Source organism: Glandiceps talaboti, chromosome 14 (assembly GCF_964340395.1).
Source record: "Glandiceps talaboti chromosome 14, keGlaTala1.1, whole genome shotgun sequence".
NCBI lineage: Eukaryota > Metazoa > Hemichordata > Enteropneusta > Spengelidae > Glandiceps > Glandiceps talaboti.
In genome coordinates this window covers 605,110-623,554 of record NC_135562.1, presented here as the reverse complement: position 1 = coordinate 623,554, position 18,445 = coordinate 605,110, and the positions used below count along the sequence as shown (strand labels likewise).

The following is an 18,445-nucleotide window of genomic DNA, read 5'->3' as shown; positions in this document are numbered from 1 at the left end:
AAATATTCAAAAGTGTTGTGCAAGATGCCAATAACATAAAACAAGTAAATGTTGTTAAAATGCATACACTGATTACTGACTTTCTAATGTCCCACGATAACAGAGCGAAAGGTAGTCAAAACTTTTGGAAACCCTTTGAGTTGAGTTTTCTTGAGACCATTCAGTTTTTTGTGTTCTTAACAAATAAAAGTGATATATCCAGCAAAATGTTTTAATCTAAGAAATTTTTATTACACACAGAGAATAACAACAGTTAGAGATATTAATAATATTTATAAGTATACGTCTTAAAGTATTCTCTCTTAGATTTGTTCACATCAGTTATATAATTTAAGAATAGAATTCCAGTCTTGGACCACAGGTGGCAAAAGCCCTATCGTTCACTTTATCAGAAGATCGTGGAAACCAGTAGATTGTGACTTTTGATTGTCCTGAGATTGTAATCTGAGTTGTGAACTCCCTCGATTATATTTGTAATGTAGACCGCACAAGGAGACTTGCCAATCAATGATTTTGAAAAATGGGAACAGTGATCTTTTAAATTTGACCGTTAACTTAAATTAACAAGAAATAAATAATTCTTTGTAGGCAAATTAGTGCAAAAAATATCAATGTCTCTGTCTCTATCTGATTCTCTATCTCTCTCGCTCTGTCTCGGTCTGTCTATGTCTGTCTGTCTGTCTGTCTGTCTGTCTGTCTGTCTGTCTGTCTGTCTAATCTATCTATCTGTCTGTCTGTCTGTCTGTCTGTCTGTCTGTCTGTCTGTCTGTCTGTCTGTCTGTCTGTCTGTCTGTCTGTCTGTCTGTCTGTCTGTCTGTCTGTCTGTCCGTCCGTCCGTCCGTCCGTCCGTCCGTCCGTCCGTCCGTATGTATGTATGTATGTATGTATGTATGTATGTATGTATGTATGTATGTATGTATGTATGTATGTATGTATGTATGTATGTATGTATGTATGTATGTATGTATGTCTGTCTGTCTGCCCCCTCTCTCTCCATGAGATATACCAAATCTGCAATGATAAAATGCTTTGTGAAGCCATGATTGATTTAGAGATAACATTTGGATTCAGAGCTGTTTGCTAACATTAGACGATTCCTTTTAAAGGATTGCAATTCTTATGATACATGTCAACATTTAATAGAACTTTCGTGTGACAGTCTATGTTATCAGATTTGTTGAGGTACAACATTGATAATGTGACGTAATTACTCGTACAGAAAAAAAACACTGTATATTACTAGTATTTCTTTATTGGTCCTGAAGGATATGTAGTATACAACTCACAAAAGGCCAGGCGACACAACTACACAAATACAAATACAAATACAAATACAAATACAAATACAAATACAAATACAAATACAAATACAAATACAAATACAAATACAAATACATGTAGTACACAAATACAACTTAGCAATGATTTAACAATCTGACGGCTGACGGGACAAAACTCTTGCTGTATCAGCGGTATCTTCGGCCAGATGGGAGAATATCAAAATATGCATAAAGTGGATATTTGTCGTCAACAGCAATCACTCGTGCCTTGCGCAGTATTGCACGATCAGTAAGATCGGAGAGAGCAGGAGTAGGCAGGCCCACAATTTTAGCAGCAATGTATAGGGTAAATTACAAATGGCGTCATTGCACGTCTGTTATGCTATCCAATGACTGTGAACTAAAAAGATCTAACAGGGAATCGACACCCCAATTTAGATCTCGTGTACAAATTTATGATAAATATAAATAACAGTACCAATTCCGTCAGTAAGCTCAACATTATCACCAATATGTGAACTTGAAGGATTTAAAAAAAAATACAATGTAAAGAAATGCCATTTTCCTCTAGTTCACTTTAGTTCTGTTGAAACAGCTGGGATGATATTTTCACAGTATGCACACACTTTGATAACATACGTGGTTGACAGATGCAGCGACGTTACTTTGATATCAAGCCTAATTGGTTATCACTGCCATATGTGCAAGCTAGCTCCATTCATACCAATTAGTATCGTCCCAGAACCTTAAAACACAATCTTTATGAAGTCAGCGTCTTTTCAATGTTGCACATTCGATTTTAATTACTGTGTAGGAATCTTCGACGTTTTTTTCTGCACTATGTAGGATTTATACTATGTGATGTAAAATAATTATGACACTTGTAGTATGACCTTTGACCTGCCATATTTGCTACCATTACTTCCTTTGCAATCGGTGGATACAGCATTTTATATGAAAAACCCCCTTTGAAAAGAAACACAAACTTTAGTAACTTGAAGAAGATCAAATTAGAGGTTATGATAACGTGATATAGTGGTTATGATAACGTGATATAGGGGTTATGAATACGTGATATAGGGGTACTACCAAAAATATATACATATATATATATATATATATATATATATATATATATATATATATATATATATATATATATATATATATATATATATATATATAATCAATTAACCAAACCCTTTATTTCATTAACTGCACTGTATATTAACAATACATATATATACACACGTATATACATATATATCTTAGTAAAGCTGATAACGTAAAGCTTACACTGTACTACTGTCACTTGGTCTGCTCACTATCTTGTTGTATAACATCGTTTAATACATGTCGTAAATGAATGTACCTCCTAGCCCTCGTCGATAAACAGCGCAGTGAACAAACTAACTTCTACTGCACCAATCATGAAAAGCGATACTATTAGACCATGATCTCGTTCTTGACGATAACAAGAAATCATTACAGTACCTAATCGAGTATGCTTTGTGCGAATCAAACGTTTATTTTCTTCTACCTAACTATCTACTGTAGCATGTGAGTGTGGAATTGTGGATTGAATACGTTTTCCCCTGTTTATGTAAATGTTTCAATCAAATGTTACTAAAACTTGCTGCACGATGCTCTTCCTTCACAAAATGTTATCCATGAATTACAGAGATACTTGGAGACATGATCTATGGGAGGATAAATGCATGATGATGGATAAGTCTAGTTTTCAAAGACGTCAAACAGGAATCTCCTGTGGTTTATAATTATTCATATAGACGTTGCTACAATGTCCTGTTAAGTGCAATACAAGCTTTTTCGTTTATCCGTTGATTATGTAGCACATTGCATGCACCAGGGGATATGTCTATATCTGCCAAAATGGATCCCAAACCAAGCATAAAGTGTAAATGGATATATCGGAAAATCTACACACACACCTTGGGAGTGGCCATATGGATGAAAAATGGCTTTTTCTTTTGAATTTTAATGGATAAAACTTATAATCTAACTATGTTTAGATATAAACAAAGTTGTCAGGAGAAATGTGACTGCTGTAATCTTATGCGCTTACAGAGACTTCAGTGGTTTAGTAAGCTTATGCTCCAAAGGGAGTCGAGGAAGTTAAATAGAGCCGTTGTGCCGACATAGGTCTGTGCCAGGGGTAATAATTTTACAGCCCTATATAATCACGGCATCCACTGTGATAGGCACTTTATATGTACCATTAACGTCTCACCCGGTCTTCCTAATGCATCTGTCTCTTCCCCATAATTATATTGATAATTGATTACTTGTGTTTACTTGAGATATCATGTGATTACTTGTGTTTACTTGAGATATCAGGTGATTACTTGTGTTTACTTGAGATATCAGGTGATTACTTGTGTATCAGTTCCTGTACGTACAATAAAAATAGTTTGACATTCTTTTACAATTTATTGAGTGATAATCATGGACTTGGGACTCGGACTGTTCTTTTCAAATAAAAAAAGTATATAATAGTTCATTTCTTTTACCAACTAAACGTCTCACCTATACAGTCATTTTAAGACATGGGATAAAATACACAAAATTCCATTACGATTCAGAGAAAAATTCGTCTGTCTGTCTGTCTGTCTGTCTGTCTGTCTGTCTGTCTGTCTGTCTGTCTGTCTGTCTGTCTGTCTGTCTGTCGGTCGGCCGGTATGTATGTATGTATGTATGTATGTATGTATGTATGTATGTATGTATGTATGTATGTATGTATGTATGTATGTATGTATGTATGTGTGTATGTGTGTATGTGTGTATGTATGTATGTATGTATGTGTGTGTGTGTATGTATGTATGTATGTATGTATGTATGTATGTATGTATGTATGTATGTATGTATGTATGTATGTATGTATGTATGTATGTATGCGTCTCCGCGTGTGTTTGTGACACCCCTGTGTGTGTGTGTGTGTGTGTGTGTGTGTGTGTGTGTGTGTGCGTGTGTGTGTGTGTGTGTGTGAGTGTTTCATCATTTTCTCAAGAACCATTTGTTAAAATGGAATGATCATACACATTTTCTGTTCAAGCATATACATGTACAACATTTTATTGTAATATTAACGAGATAAAGTTGTCATTCACCTATTCTGACGGAAAATATTTAATGTGTAAGTTTTATTTTTAGTGACTGGATATCTGTGTGTTTTACAGGGCTAACATTGGAAGGATTGAGCAACAGAATCATTGAGACACAGAGTCATCGAGGCACAGAGTCATCGAGGCACAACCATCAACGTTGGTGTCGTACTCGGAAGTAATTTATTGTGATTATGTGACTATCTATGGTTCGAATGTACTGAATTATCAGCTAATGACAAAACGACGAACTAGTAACAAACACAGACATTATTATTATCATTATGACGTCATCAGTGTCTTTTAAATTGATCCAATCAGTGTTCTTTGTGCTGCTGTCGGCGATTCTTGCAGACGACGATGTGAAGTCTAACCCAGCTTATTGTCCTTATTTTGACAACCGAATACCCCAAAGTCGTGACGATCTCGTCGCCTGCTCGTGGTACAAAGACTCATCGTGTTGTACACAGAACGAATGTGACGTGCTCTTCGATATCACAGCGCCCTCTCAGGCTGATAATGAATGCAAGACTTGGTTGAAATATCTAATGTGCTGGGTTTGTTCACCCAAACAACACTTGTTCTTTCAACACGACACTCTATCTGTCTGTGAGGATTTCTGTCACAAAATGTACAACGCTTGTCGGAATGCTATGCTTGATGAAGTTCCTATTGGTGTTTTGAATACAGATGGCATTGAATTTTGTCAGGATAGAAAATTTGATGTTAAACCAACAAAATCTGGCAAATGTTTTAATTTTGACCCAACTCTTGAACTAAGCGAGGCTACTTTCATTGGAGTGAATATGAACTTGGTGATGTTTGTCATTTTCGTAAATATAATATTTTTTAGAGATTACATGATCGCTTGCATGGAACTATATCGTTAGTCATCTGATGAGTGCAACAGCGTGAAACACAGTGTAAGGGCTCCTGTGTAACTTGCTTGATATATATATATATATATATATATATATATATATATATATATATATATATATATATATATATATATATATATATACATACATTATATATAATTTAAGTTATCTTTAATAGAATATCATTCCTTACATGCTACCACCTTTCAAATATCAAACTATAATAAACTGTAATACAGAGTTCGTTTAAATAACAATTTCATGGTCTTTCCTTAATAGTTGTGTTCATTTACACTTTTTGTCATATAACCTTAGCATTTGGGTGTTTGAGACACACACAATTCTTGTTTGAGACACACACAATCCTTGTTTGAGACACACTGAATCCTGGTCATAAGACCTTAGCATTTGACGTTTTATGCTACAATTTACTCTAACACAGAACACATCAAAAGATGCGTTAGTCGGAGGTGACTTCTTCAAAGCATCCTGCTTTACACACTGTTACAATTTCGTGTGGTGTCTAAGACACACTAACTTCTGGTCTGTCGAACAGAGTAAATTGTTGACATTAACTCTCAAATGCCGCTTTCAACGTTGAAGAGAGCGCTCGAGCAGTCAGTAGACGTCTACTACGTGATGTCCAGTGTTTTCGATGACCATCCCGCTTTCCACTGATATTTCTCGTGTCTCCTTTTTCACCCCTCTCTCGCTGTGTCTTTTCGTAGAGTACGTACGTCCGGTGTCTACATCAAATTTTAAAAAGTGGTGTATGATACGCTCAAACTTCAATGATTCTTCATCCAAATATATGTGTGTGTTTCGAACAAGGATTGTATGTGTTTCGAACAAGAATTGTGTGTGTCTCAAACACCCAAATGCTAAGGTTTTATGACAAAAAGTGTATCTAAAGGCAAACAAAAAGGATGATATATCTGGGGTGATGCATTATAAGAAGAAGAAGACAACGTTCGAAGCTTCACACCTCTTGGAATAATGACTACACAGTACTGAGGCCAGGTGTGAGAACAAGAGGAAGCTCTCGACATTGTTTATTTTCTAGAATGCAGCGCCTCCTATGTACAATAAGGCTCTCCTAAGTCAGATTTGTGAAATGTCTATAATTCTGTTTTTGAGAGGTTACGCTATGCATTTTTATCTGGTGTTATAGTACCAAAATTTAAGACCCCCCAAAAAACAACAAACAACAAACAAACAAACAAACAACAACAACAACAACAACAACAACAACAAAACCAACAACAAATAAATAAATCAATAAATAATAAATAAATGAAATTGTTTCCACGTTTCTGGTTTGAAAGATTCTTGGGATCAGGCGTGCATATATAACCACTTTCAGTGTTCAGTGTCCATTTTTTTTACTTCTAAATTAAATGTGCAATATCTCAGCCTACTCTAGAACACTCTAGTGGTCTGAGGTAAATTACGTGTTAACAATGTTAAACACTAGCACATCAGGTACAGACTGGGTAATGTCACCATAACTCCATGCGATCGCGATTGGTTGTTAGACAATAATCGATATTTTACACAAATCACGTGATCATTATATCATTACAAAATATTCATACGAAAGATCTATGTTTGAGTCATTGCAGGCTTCATATTAAGAAAATCGAGGAACTAACAAAACACAATACCAGTTTAAATACCGTGTTTAAAAACAACCCAAGTTTTAGCTATTTATGCGAAGCTCCAAGGACTGTGAGAGAGTCTATAATCGATCATTTCATTATGTCGAAAACAAATAGCAAAGATTCCAGGCTACCTTGCACACAACGAACAATGTGTGTGTGTAACATACCCATTTTATTCTACATGCCACGGGTTATGACCAAACTCAGTGTACAGTGACAACCCTGTGCAAGGTGATATGCTTAGAGGTCAGGTACAAGTTATTCATGTTGAAACGAACGACCTTGGGAATCTTTTGTGGAAGACTCACCTACATTTTATGGTAAACGTGTCTTAGCTTCAAAGCCTTTAGTCGGACTAGCAGCTTATTACCACCAGCGCTGATTTGACAGAACTATCATTTTGTTACCACCAACACTGATTTGACAGAACTGTCATTTTGTTACCACCAGCACTGATTTGACAGAGTGGCGTAGTATAATGGCATCAACGTATTTAGCCAACCTATTTTTCGACAGTGCATGTACAATTCAAGATGCCACTGTTACCTCGATGCTTTTGCTTTTACTGGTGTCCCTAACCTTGTGGTGGCTTCTGAAAAGTGTGTGTACGAGAACGGAGTATGGTTCACGCCTACCTGGACCATGGGGTTTGCCGTTCATAGGAAACTTACTTTCGTTAGGTGAGATGCCACACCTATCATTGACAACGATGGCGAAGACATATGGTCCAATTTTCCAGATTCACATCGGTCAAAGACCAGTCGTTGTACTTACTGGCTTGTCAACGTTAAAACAAGCATTTGTGAGGCAAGGCATTGAATTCTCCGGACGACCTAGGTTTGACTCATTTAAACGGGTAGGAAACGGCGAAACCGTGTTCTTTAATTCATATAGTGAACGTTGGAAAATTCATCGCAAGATAGAAACCATGGCATTAAGGACTTTCCTGACGGGAAAATTACTAGACAATCTGGAGAAACAAATACAGGAAGAAGCTGCGTTACTGTTACGAAAGTTGACCAATAATTATTCAAGTGGACATGCGCATGTCATTAACCCCCAAGAAGCAATACGGATTTGTGTAGCTAACATTATATGTGAGATATTGTTCGGTAAGAGATACGCACATGAAGATGAACGATTAATGCAGATTGTTGTTTTATCTGATAGATTTGTGAAAGCGATTGGACCTGGAAGTCCAGTTGATATTATGCCCTGGACTAGAATTCTTCCAAGTGTGCGTAAAATACAGAAGGACTTTATTGAGATTACAGGGGAATCTTCAAGATGGGCGGATGAACGGAAGAAAGAACACGACGAAAGTTATCAGCCCGGTGTAATTCGTGATCTTACAGATCACTTGATGCATGCTAGTAGACAATTGGATGCTGGTGACATCAAAAAATACGAAATCACCCATGATAAAATAATGTCGGCGGTTGATGAGATATTGGGTGCAGGTTCTGAATCATTATCAACTGTTTTACTATGGTGCATTTTATACATGATGAAATACCAAGATGTTCAAAGTAGAATACATGTAGAACTAGACACGGTTGTGGGCCAAAACCGGTTGCCATGCCTAGCAGACAAGCCTTATTTACCCTTCACGGTCGCCTGCATCCACGAACTTTTGCGTATCTCAACAATAGCACCCTTATCAGTACCGCACACTGCGACCTGTGATACAACTTTAAATGGTTATTTTATACCCAAAGATACGTTAGTTTTTGCCAATCTATGGGGTACCAACTATGACGAAGATGTATTTTCTGATCCTACACAGTTCAAACCTACAAGATTTCTCACCAAAGATGGCACCTCGGTTGACAACAGTCTACTTGAAAAGTACGTAACATTTTCCATAGGTCGACGTCGATGCCTTGGTGAACAGTTGGCGCACATCGAGTTGTTTTTATTTTTCGCCATTTTGATGCATCAGTGTGAATTCAATACTATTGAAGGTCAAACTTTATGTTTCAAAGGCGAAGTAGGCGTGACAGTAGCACCAACACCGTACAGTACATCCGTACGACGCAGATCAAATCAGATTAAAGAATAATTGCGATTGTTCTTAACCAAGATGGGATTTAATCAAATACCTTCTACTCCTAATATGAACTATAATATCAACGAAATTCTTGAAATAAAAACTTGAGTCACCTTTTTCATCCATAAATTGACTTTTCACTTTTGTTGACCCATCGTTGGCTCGTCACTCAACGTTGACTTGGAGTTTGAACAACATTAGTCAGTAAATTTGAGAAAATAAGGAAAACTGATGATCAGCATGGTAAATCGAATACACTATATGTACAGCATGGTAAATCGAATACACTATATGTACAGCATGGTAAATCGAATACACTATATGTAAAGCATGGTAAATCGAATACACTATATGTACAGCATGGTAAATCGAATACACTATATGTAAAGCATGGTAAATCGAATACACTATATGTACAGCATGGTAAATCGAATACACTATATGTACAGCATGGTAAATCGAATACACTATATGTAAAGCATGGTAAATCGAATACACTATATGTACAGCATGGTAAATCGAATACACTATATGTAAAGCATGGTAAATCGAATACACTATATGTACAGCATGGTAAATCGAATACACTATATGTAAAGCATGGTAAATCGAATACACTATATGTACAGCATGGTAAATCGAATACACTATATGTACAGCATGGTAAATCGAATACACTATATGTACAGCATGGTAAATCGAATACACTATATGTACAATATTAAAGTTGATACCTACAGGTACAATACACACATATCTCACACTTGTCATTCTATGTCAGGACTCATCATAATGAGTCAAATTTGATGAAGTGAATTTGTTAGATCGTAATGTTTCCTATGTGATCTATCTTTGTCAGGTGATATAGGAATATTAGGCCCCCAAAAAGAATTGTTTCTGGTCAGCGCGCGCATCACTTAAATACCCTCACGTCGGTCTTTTTTCGCGTTTGTCCAGCCATGCAGTCTGCATATCCGGGGGAGAAACACAAAAATAACCCTCCCTACTTCAGTGAGGACAACTGCAGAGCCAATCATGAACAAGCAAATGAGAACTGCCCCCCACATACACACTTGCTCTAAAATAGTAAATAAAAAGAACAGTAACTGCCATAAAGAGTAGAATTAGTAACAGGTTTGTTGAGAATAAAAATCGCGTCGTCGCACCATTTTAGACAACCTGTCCTGACCAGAAACAATTCTCTTTTTTGGCCATAAAATAAGACTTAAGATATGCCTTGGCCATTATATAAAATCAATGGTAACGTTTAATAGCTTCCACTCCAGATCGTGATTATAGATAGCTATTACAGGTGGTATGATACATGTGACATGCACGTGATTAATGCAAGGTGGTATGATACATGTGACATGCACGTGATTAATGCATCTCTTGTCCGTCAAATAGTTACTAATAACTTGACACGAGTTATCATTGGATCGGTAACATCTCTGGCAATACTGATTGATACGGTTCATCGAACTATAAACCTTACATTTGATCAACCATTAAAGACAATGCTACTTCGCAACGTGAATTAATCCAGACACCGCTCATTAAGTGGGATGGTAACCCTACTTATTGTTTTTTGACTCAATTATAGTTCTATCCATTGTGGTGACAACTTAATTCAGCAAATTGAACATGACTGGCATTTCAGTATATTATTTGATAAACGGAAAAACGACAAAGTCGGTGTAAGCGAGTAAAAAAAACAGGGTAGTCGGACGAGAAAATAGCTTGGCCAATGAGATGTACGTGACCCTTGGGCTCTTTAACCAACGTATTAGTAGCAGTAACCAAATCAATCAGTACTCACATACCCACGTGTCTCAGTAATGTTAGCAATTTGTCGTAACGTTTTGTTATATGTACCTGTACATGATAACTTTAGAATCACCACGGTTAGGAACAAACTGTACACAGTTACACTACGCATGCTGTTGATACGTTGTTCATTTCGTCCATTTTCAAGTCGGTCAAAGTCGGCGGACACTAAAACACATTGTTGTACTTAAGCTTTGCAAAGTGGATTTGTTCTTTGCAGTTGGCCAATTAACCGATTTTACGCTGTGTCAACTTACTTACAAAAACATTCTACGCCAATTGTTTGAGGTGGGGTTATTCTGTAGAAGCTATTCGTGCCTTGACGTGGTAAGTGGTAACTTTATGTTTATAGTAACAATGCTATAATATAGTGTCATCATATTATTACATACTTAGCACGGTTTTCCTAAAGGCCCACTTCAGATTGGGATTAGATAGAATTTAGGTGTGGAAATCGGTTGTTTGTCAAATATAGTACAGAACAAACGAATTTAATCCTTCTTAAGATAACACTAAGGTGATGACCTGGGATTGAACATGGCCAATTCACTACTTCCTATCCCTAGCACAGGAACAATATGTTAATTCTCAGACCACTATTTTAGTGGTCTGAGGTTAATTGAATCATAGACAATAAATGAAGATGTCACATGGTATCAATCCAGGTTTTCATATTAGTCTTATCAACGGAGTCGTGAGGATTACATAGCATTATTATTTTTTTGTGAACCAAATTTTTTCAATAGCTCTACCCGACACCAGTTTTTCACCATTAACTTTCGATCCTAATTGAACTGGGCCTACTGTATGTGTCATTCTTATACCCTGGCGTTCTTCAGATAATAAACTATGTACATGTACTTTACTCTGAGACTCAGATCGACTTGACTTGATTGACCAATACTTCAGCAGTAACCTATTCATAAACCATAGGTAGTCATAGTCCATAATATATTCATATACACCTAAGCACACTTCTTCTAATTCTCAAAAGAGTCAACTCATGTACCTGTCTTATTCTTAAGCATTCATGTCAGATTCGAGTTGACGAGTATAAAATGAACTTTTGCCAGAGCAAAGTACTTTTATAATGAGAGTTTGGCTGAACTTTTACCTGGACTGAACTTCGCGCTCAGAGATCACGAGGTCCAGCTGAAGGCCGAACCAGGAGAGATCTCCGTCAGTCTCCGTAGAGAAAGCCACCTGTCAAATTATTGGACATAGCATCTATTCTTCACCTCAACATGTACACTGTATATGGCTTACACTCTTGGATTTGACATTGACTATATAATTGACAGTCTTGAGGAATTACAGATTTCAAATTTTTCACAAAATATCTAAACAATGTGATAAATGCTACACAACAGCGAACTGTACAAATGAAAATGAAATAAAATGAAATGGTTCAGATAGCATTTATCACAACATTTAGTAGAGAGAACGTGATGTGATGGAATATGTCTTTATATAAATTACTTCAACACACGTTACAAGTTACTCTATAAGTTTATACACCAATGCCCTGCTTAATAACATGTCAAAGTTAATTAACAAGATGTTGGTGGTGGTGGTGGTGTGGTGTGGTGATCTTTGTCATTGATATTTTTTATGTGGTGGTGCTGATGGTGGTAGTAGTGACTAGTGGTCAAGGTGGTATTTATGGTGGCGATGGTGTTAGTAGTAGTGGTGGTAATGTCGGTGGTGGCGGTGTTAGTTTTGGGAAAATATTAACATGATGTCAAGGATTACTTTGGGCGAAGGAGGAAGGATGCGACTAAAACTGCTATACCTTCTAAATTATAAACTTTTCAGTCATAATCATTCAGGTTGTCGTTAGAACTTATACTCCTGTAATATGACAAACCTCGTTGTAACTACCCTGTCATATCAATATCACAATCGTTGTAACTACCCTGTCATATCAATATCACAATAATTGTAACTACCCTGTCATATCAATATCACAATCGTTGTAACTACCCTGTCATATCAATATCACAATCGTTGTAACTACCCTGTCATATCAATATCACAATCGTTGTAACTACCCTGTCATATCAATATCACAATCATATATATAATTATATTTTCAATATTTCTATTTTCTAGTGTTTACCAGTAAATATGGAAATCATAATGCGATTGATGATTTTATTGCTAATTTCGTTCTCTGGGTCAAAGGTTAGTATGCAGATGTTGTTAATTTTTTGGTCATTTTTTGTTCCTGTGACATCGATCTGTGTAACAAAAAAGGAAGGTATTTTGTTTTCTTACAGGGATCATTTTGAATATTTGGTTGTAGTAACAAGATATTCAAGATATTTAAATTAATACTGAAATTTTATTTGTTAATTTCCAGGCAACAGAGGGAGTAGAGAAATTACTGTTAGTTCTTCTAGATGGCCTTCGTTATGACTTGTATGGTAATGCATTATCTAGTTTTACCGATATTGGGGAACACGGAGTAAGAGGAAATTATTCTATTCCTGTATTCCCCTCGATTTCATCACCAAGTATGTATACGATAGCAACAGGTAAGACATTGTACAGCTATACAGGGATAGTTTGCCAGAAAACTGTACATAAGATATACAATATGCAACTAAAACAGGGATAGTTTGCCAGAAAACTGTACATAAGATAGAGAAAACAGCTTATAGTGGTAATGAAAAGTTTATTCTTTGTATACTTTGGCATCTAAATTCTAAATCCGTATATTTAGTGAAAAGAACACAGTTTTTTGTGCTGAAGGTAAGCTATTGATGTGATAAGAAAATGAACAAAGATTGACATAGGAATGCAATGTATTGAATTTATATTTTAATATTTTCCTATGTCCAGGTTTGTATGTAGAAAGCCACGGTGTCGTTCACAACACTTACTTCAACGCCGAAACTGGGGAGACGTACAACTTTTTCGAAACCCAGAACATTACGGAATGGTGGGATACCGGTGCCGAACCAGTCTGGGTAACCGGTATGCTACAAGGTTTGACAGCAGGAAGCTACGCCTACCCTGGTGGCTCGGTGCCAATCAAGGGCGTAATACCAGACAAGGTCGTCTACAGTACTGTACGACTGTATTTTGTGGATTTGGAGGAACGTATTGATGAAGTAATGAAATGGATCGTTGAAGACGATATTGATATAATCTTCCTGTATTATAATCTACTTGATGACGTCGTTCACGTTACTGGGCAACCGTCACCTGCTGGTAGTTCACTTATCGCCGATATTGTCTTGTCCAACATTAATGATGCGGTTGGATATCTTCATAAGAGATTGGACGAATACAATCTTATGGATAAAGTCAACGTACTGTACACTGCTGATCATGGACATATAGAAGTTGAAGGCCAGATTAAATTATTTGATTATATCAGTGAAAATGATCTAGATTTTTACTTATTTAGCGATGCAGCATTCACACAACTACTGCCAAAAGAAGGAAAACTTGACGAGGTTAGTAAAAGCCATCTTCCGACCGCGAGGGGGCGGGCTTCGATATAATATATTCTCTTCCTAACTCATCAAATGATCGCACGGACGATACTATTCATTGACAAGTCAAGATGGGTAAAAGAAGGAAAAAGACTATAAAACAAAATTTGTAGGAAACGTTTAAAAATATATATTTTCATAATTTTAATCAGTGATTGACCCGAGTCGAATCCAGCTACTTATTATTAATTATTGATATTTCGGCGATCACTAAAACATTTGTTTAAACTCAAGTAAGTAACTGATGTAACCACAAAATAACATCGTCGCAAGCCACAGCCTCTTTTTCGGCACGGTCGAAACTTGCCGTCCAGATGGTCTTATTTCGAAGTGTAGTGGAAAAATTGACAGCTCTGGTTTGCGAGAATGCAAAATAATTTTTTTTGACAAAACATTAACATGAGTTTCGTAAATACCGTTTACAATGTTGCTGACAAGTCGACAGCAGGTGTTGTTGAGAAAGATCATACATTTTTCGCTAGCTTTTACTACATGTATCTTTCAATGAGTGAAATGTGAATGTAGAAGTTTTTAACCAACGGTAATAAAACTTGTAAACTTACTCTTATAATTTAGATGCACTAGTTAAATTTGCAATTACATCTGTGCTTATGTTAGAGTTGTCATAATTCAGTGAGAAATTTAATATCAAACCAAATTCAGGTGATGAATTAGTGCATCTCCGATCCGAAGAAATGAAAATGACATAACTATCATTCTGTTGGTGAATTACATTGTGAGAATGGGTACCGTCAACGTTCTACTATATGTAATAAACATGTAGTACACGATAGAGACTCATACACACTGTATTAAACCGTGATCTGATAAGCGATTATGTCCTGTGTTTGTCTATTAAACACCACTTCCAATATAATTAATTCTTTGTTTGTATCTCCTTCTTCTTCTAGGTATACCAATCACTGCAAGGTGCACATCCCAACATGTACGTTTACAAAAAAGAAGAAATGCCAGAACATCTCCATTATTCCAATAACGATAGGATTCTGCCATTGATAGTAATCGTTGATCCACCATATCAACTACTGACTGTAAGTACGCCCTCTGTAGTCAAACCAGTGCCATAGCTTTTCCTGTTAAAATTCGATTTGTGAAAGAAGACTTTGATTGTGCATTGTGAACAAAATAAGTAGAAATAACAAACAGAAATAATATAATAGTTACTCGAAAACGATATAAAACGTTGAAAACAGTTTAACCCTGCACTAGCAGTAACACTACTCGTATCCGTAGGCATAGACTGTCGACAGTCGCTCGCGCATTTTATTTCCTACGTTTTATCTAAACTCCGATCCGGCGCAACACTAGTGGCCTCACCATAATAAGTTCTTTCTTCCGACGGTTTCCCGGGGCCTGCGATGGTTGTATGCGATTATAGTAGTGTTGCGCCGGATCGGAGTTTAGATAAGACGTAGGAAAAAAGGCGCGAGCGACTGTCGACAGTCTACCGTAGGCAATGTAGTGACAAGTTGAAATCTTGAGCGAGCTCTAGGTTTTGACTCTGTTACCGTAATAAAACTGTACTAGTTATAACTGGAGTATCATTTTTCGATCAGATATATTCACTACAGAGTTAATCAATAATTTGAAATTGTACGCATGTTAATCAATGGTCGATATTATCCAGTACAGACACAGGTTGAATTCATGATATAATAACCGTTGAGGGCGCTGACTTTTGGGTGCACACCCAGACTTGATGATTGTGAATCAATACCGTTCACGGTGTACGATATAACGAGTAAGTTAGTTGTTATAGAAATAAGATCTGTCCCATACGCACGAATGAATGAATGAATGAATGAATGAATGAATGAATGAATGAATGAATGAATGAATGGTTGTATTGTGCGCGTTACAATCTGCCCCCCATACGCATGAATGAATGAATGAATGAATGAATGAATGAATGAATGAATGAATGAATGATGGATGGTTGTATTTCGCGCGTTAAATCTTGTCTGTAATGTCCCTCGCTCGTCTTACGTTCAGATATTATACAATAGCGCCACCATACAATCGCGATTACAGATTCGCGCCAAGAATTCGTTTAAATTTAAAGAGCTATGTGTACATATACATAAGATAGGTAATATTAAAAAGGTCGTCATTTTTATCTTTGGGACTAACAGAAGTAAATATTGAATATCAAATTTCGTCTAGGTTGATTTTTCGATCAAGAGCTCTGAACATGGATATGATTACATGCACCAAGAAATGTGGACAGCATTTTATGCTCACGGTCCCAGGTTTAAGAAAGGCTATGAGGCAGAAGCTTTCAGCTCGGTAAGTATTTCCATGAATGAAGACAAACAATGCACCAAAGAATGTTTTTAGGGTCCAACATTATGAATAAATTAAAAAACTAAACAAGAACTCAAACATAAGAACTTAAACATTGAGATATTGGTGTGTGTGTGTGTGTGTGTGTGTGTGTGTGTGTGTGTGTGTGTGTGTGTGTGTGTGTGTGTGTGTGAAAGTATTGAAATCAACTTACATTGAAATTCCTATCTTCTTAGACAGATATTTAAAAAGTGTTGCCCCAAGTAAAGAATATTTGGGACAAGGATAAAACTGCGCCCTATCAATAACCATCATGATAGCATCAAGAGAGTTTTGATCAATTTATATTTCTCGTCTCTTTACAGGTTGATTTGTATCCACTTATGTGTGAGTTACTTCAAATCAATCCTGCCCCAAATAATGGTTCACTTAATGCTGTCAAATATATGTTGGTGGATATTCCTGTTGGTGGAGCCCATTTAATACGAAGCAGTTATCACACTTTAGCTGTCGTTTTGTTTTGTATGATTTTGGTGTTGTTTTAAGTTCGAGTGGGTGGGGGAGGTGTGTGTGTGTATGTGTATGTATGTGTGAGGGTGTGTGTGTGTGTGTGTGTGCGTGTGTGTGTGTGTGTGTGTGTGTGTGTGTGTGTGTGTGTGTGTGTGTGTGGCACTTTTAGACTCCAGTTGTTATGCAGATAAAATGAGATGTCTGACCTCTTCCAGAAAACAGAAAGGTCATATCATAGTATAAAGAATCTTTTCTCCAAAATCTTTCTTTTGTAAAGACAATAGCCGAGTACTTTCCCCTCAATATCCAACATGGATAATCATTTTTTTGACTCAAGCATGCACAAACACGCTATTGAAGCTATTAGTATAAGTCAACTTTTTATCAAACTGTAGAGCTGTGTTTACTGATGTCCCAGGCTGTACAAAGAATTATAAAGACATCCGTTGGCATTTGAATCAACGATAGATTTTCACAGAAGCAGTAAACATGAAACAGAAAGAAGTAATCAGTGACTAACAATCCTAAATTTTATCGTTTGGTTTGTCAAGTATTTAACTGACAATGCTACATAACATCTTCTTACTCATCTTTTAATTGAGATGGGGTGAGGTGGGTGGGGATGGAATAAGGGTGTATTAATTAGTTACACTGCTATATATTCTTTGTGAATGTATATTTTCTTTCGCAATCTTGATGTGAAAGACAAGTTTTGAGTGTACCCACAAACTATGTCACCGAATCATTAATTGAACTCAATGTTATGTTTCACATCTCACAGTTGTAACTGATAATTTACATAATGCGATGTTACACATCTCAGTGATAATAAAACATGAGTCACTACAGATAACATAATGTCATTCTTTGGCAACTTGGCGCATGAAGTGAAACTTGTCATGATCACAGTGTCCAAACAATCAACAACGTCCTCTCAAGTTGGCTATTGATTACGATGCATACATTTATAAATTGATGATATAAGCTTTGTGACCCTTTATTACATTAAAAGATTACGAGAAAACTTTATTATCTCTCGTAAGAAATTATGCATCTTTGTTTTTTTTCGGGGAGACAATTTGAGAGGTGCAATTCAAGTTTACGTGTTCAATCATGTAACAATGCCATCCCTGTTTACTATCGACTATGTTTGTTTGATTGATTGATTGATTGATTGATTGATTGATTGATTGATTGATTGATTGATTGAGTGACCAGTAAGCTTACATTACATCTTTGCAGCTATTCCTGTGTGGTGAGATCCACGGTGAGATCAACTTATTCACCTTCATTTGCATACTTTGAA

The 18,445-nt window shown here is 36.4% G+C and overlaps 1 protein-coding gene and 1 pseudogene across 1 annotated transcript; both read left to right on the top strand.

Moving 5' to 3' along the window:
- The first annotated feature begins 7,423 nt into the window (after positions 1–7,423).
- LOC144445775 (cytochrome P450 1A1 pseudogene) lies at positions 7,424–9,007 on the top strand (annotated as a pseudogene).
- A 3,440-nt stretch (positions 9,008–12,447) lies between these two features.
- LOC144445774 (ectonucleotide pyrophosphatase/phosphodiesterase family member 7-like) lies at positions 12,448–17,174 on the top strand. Its single transcript, XM_078135414.1, has 6 exons — positions 12,448–12,534; positions 13,185–13,359; positions 13,667–14,286; positions 15,237–15,377; positions 16,510–16,632; positions 16,995–17,174. Exons 1-6 carry the CDS (start codon positions 12,448–12,450, stop codon positions 17,172–17,174), a joined length of 1,326 nt encoding a protein of 441 aa, XP_077991540.1.
- The last annotated feature ends 1,271 nt before the right edge of the window (positions 17,175–18,445 follow it).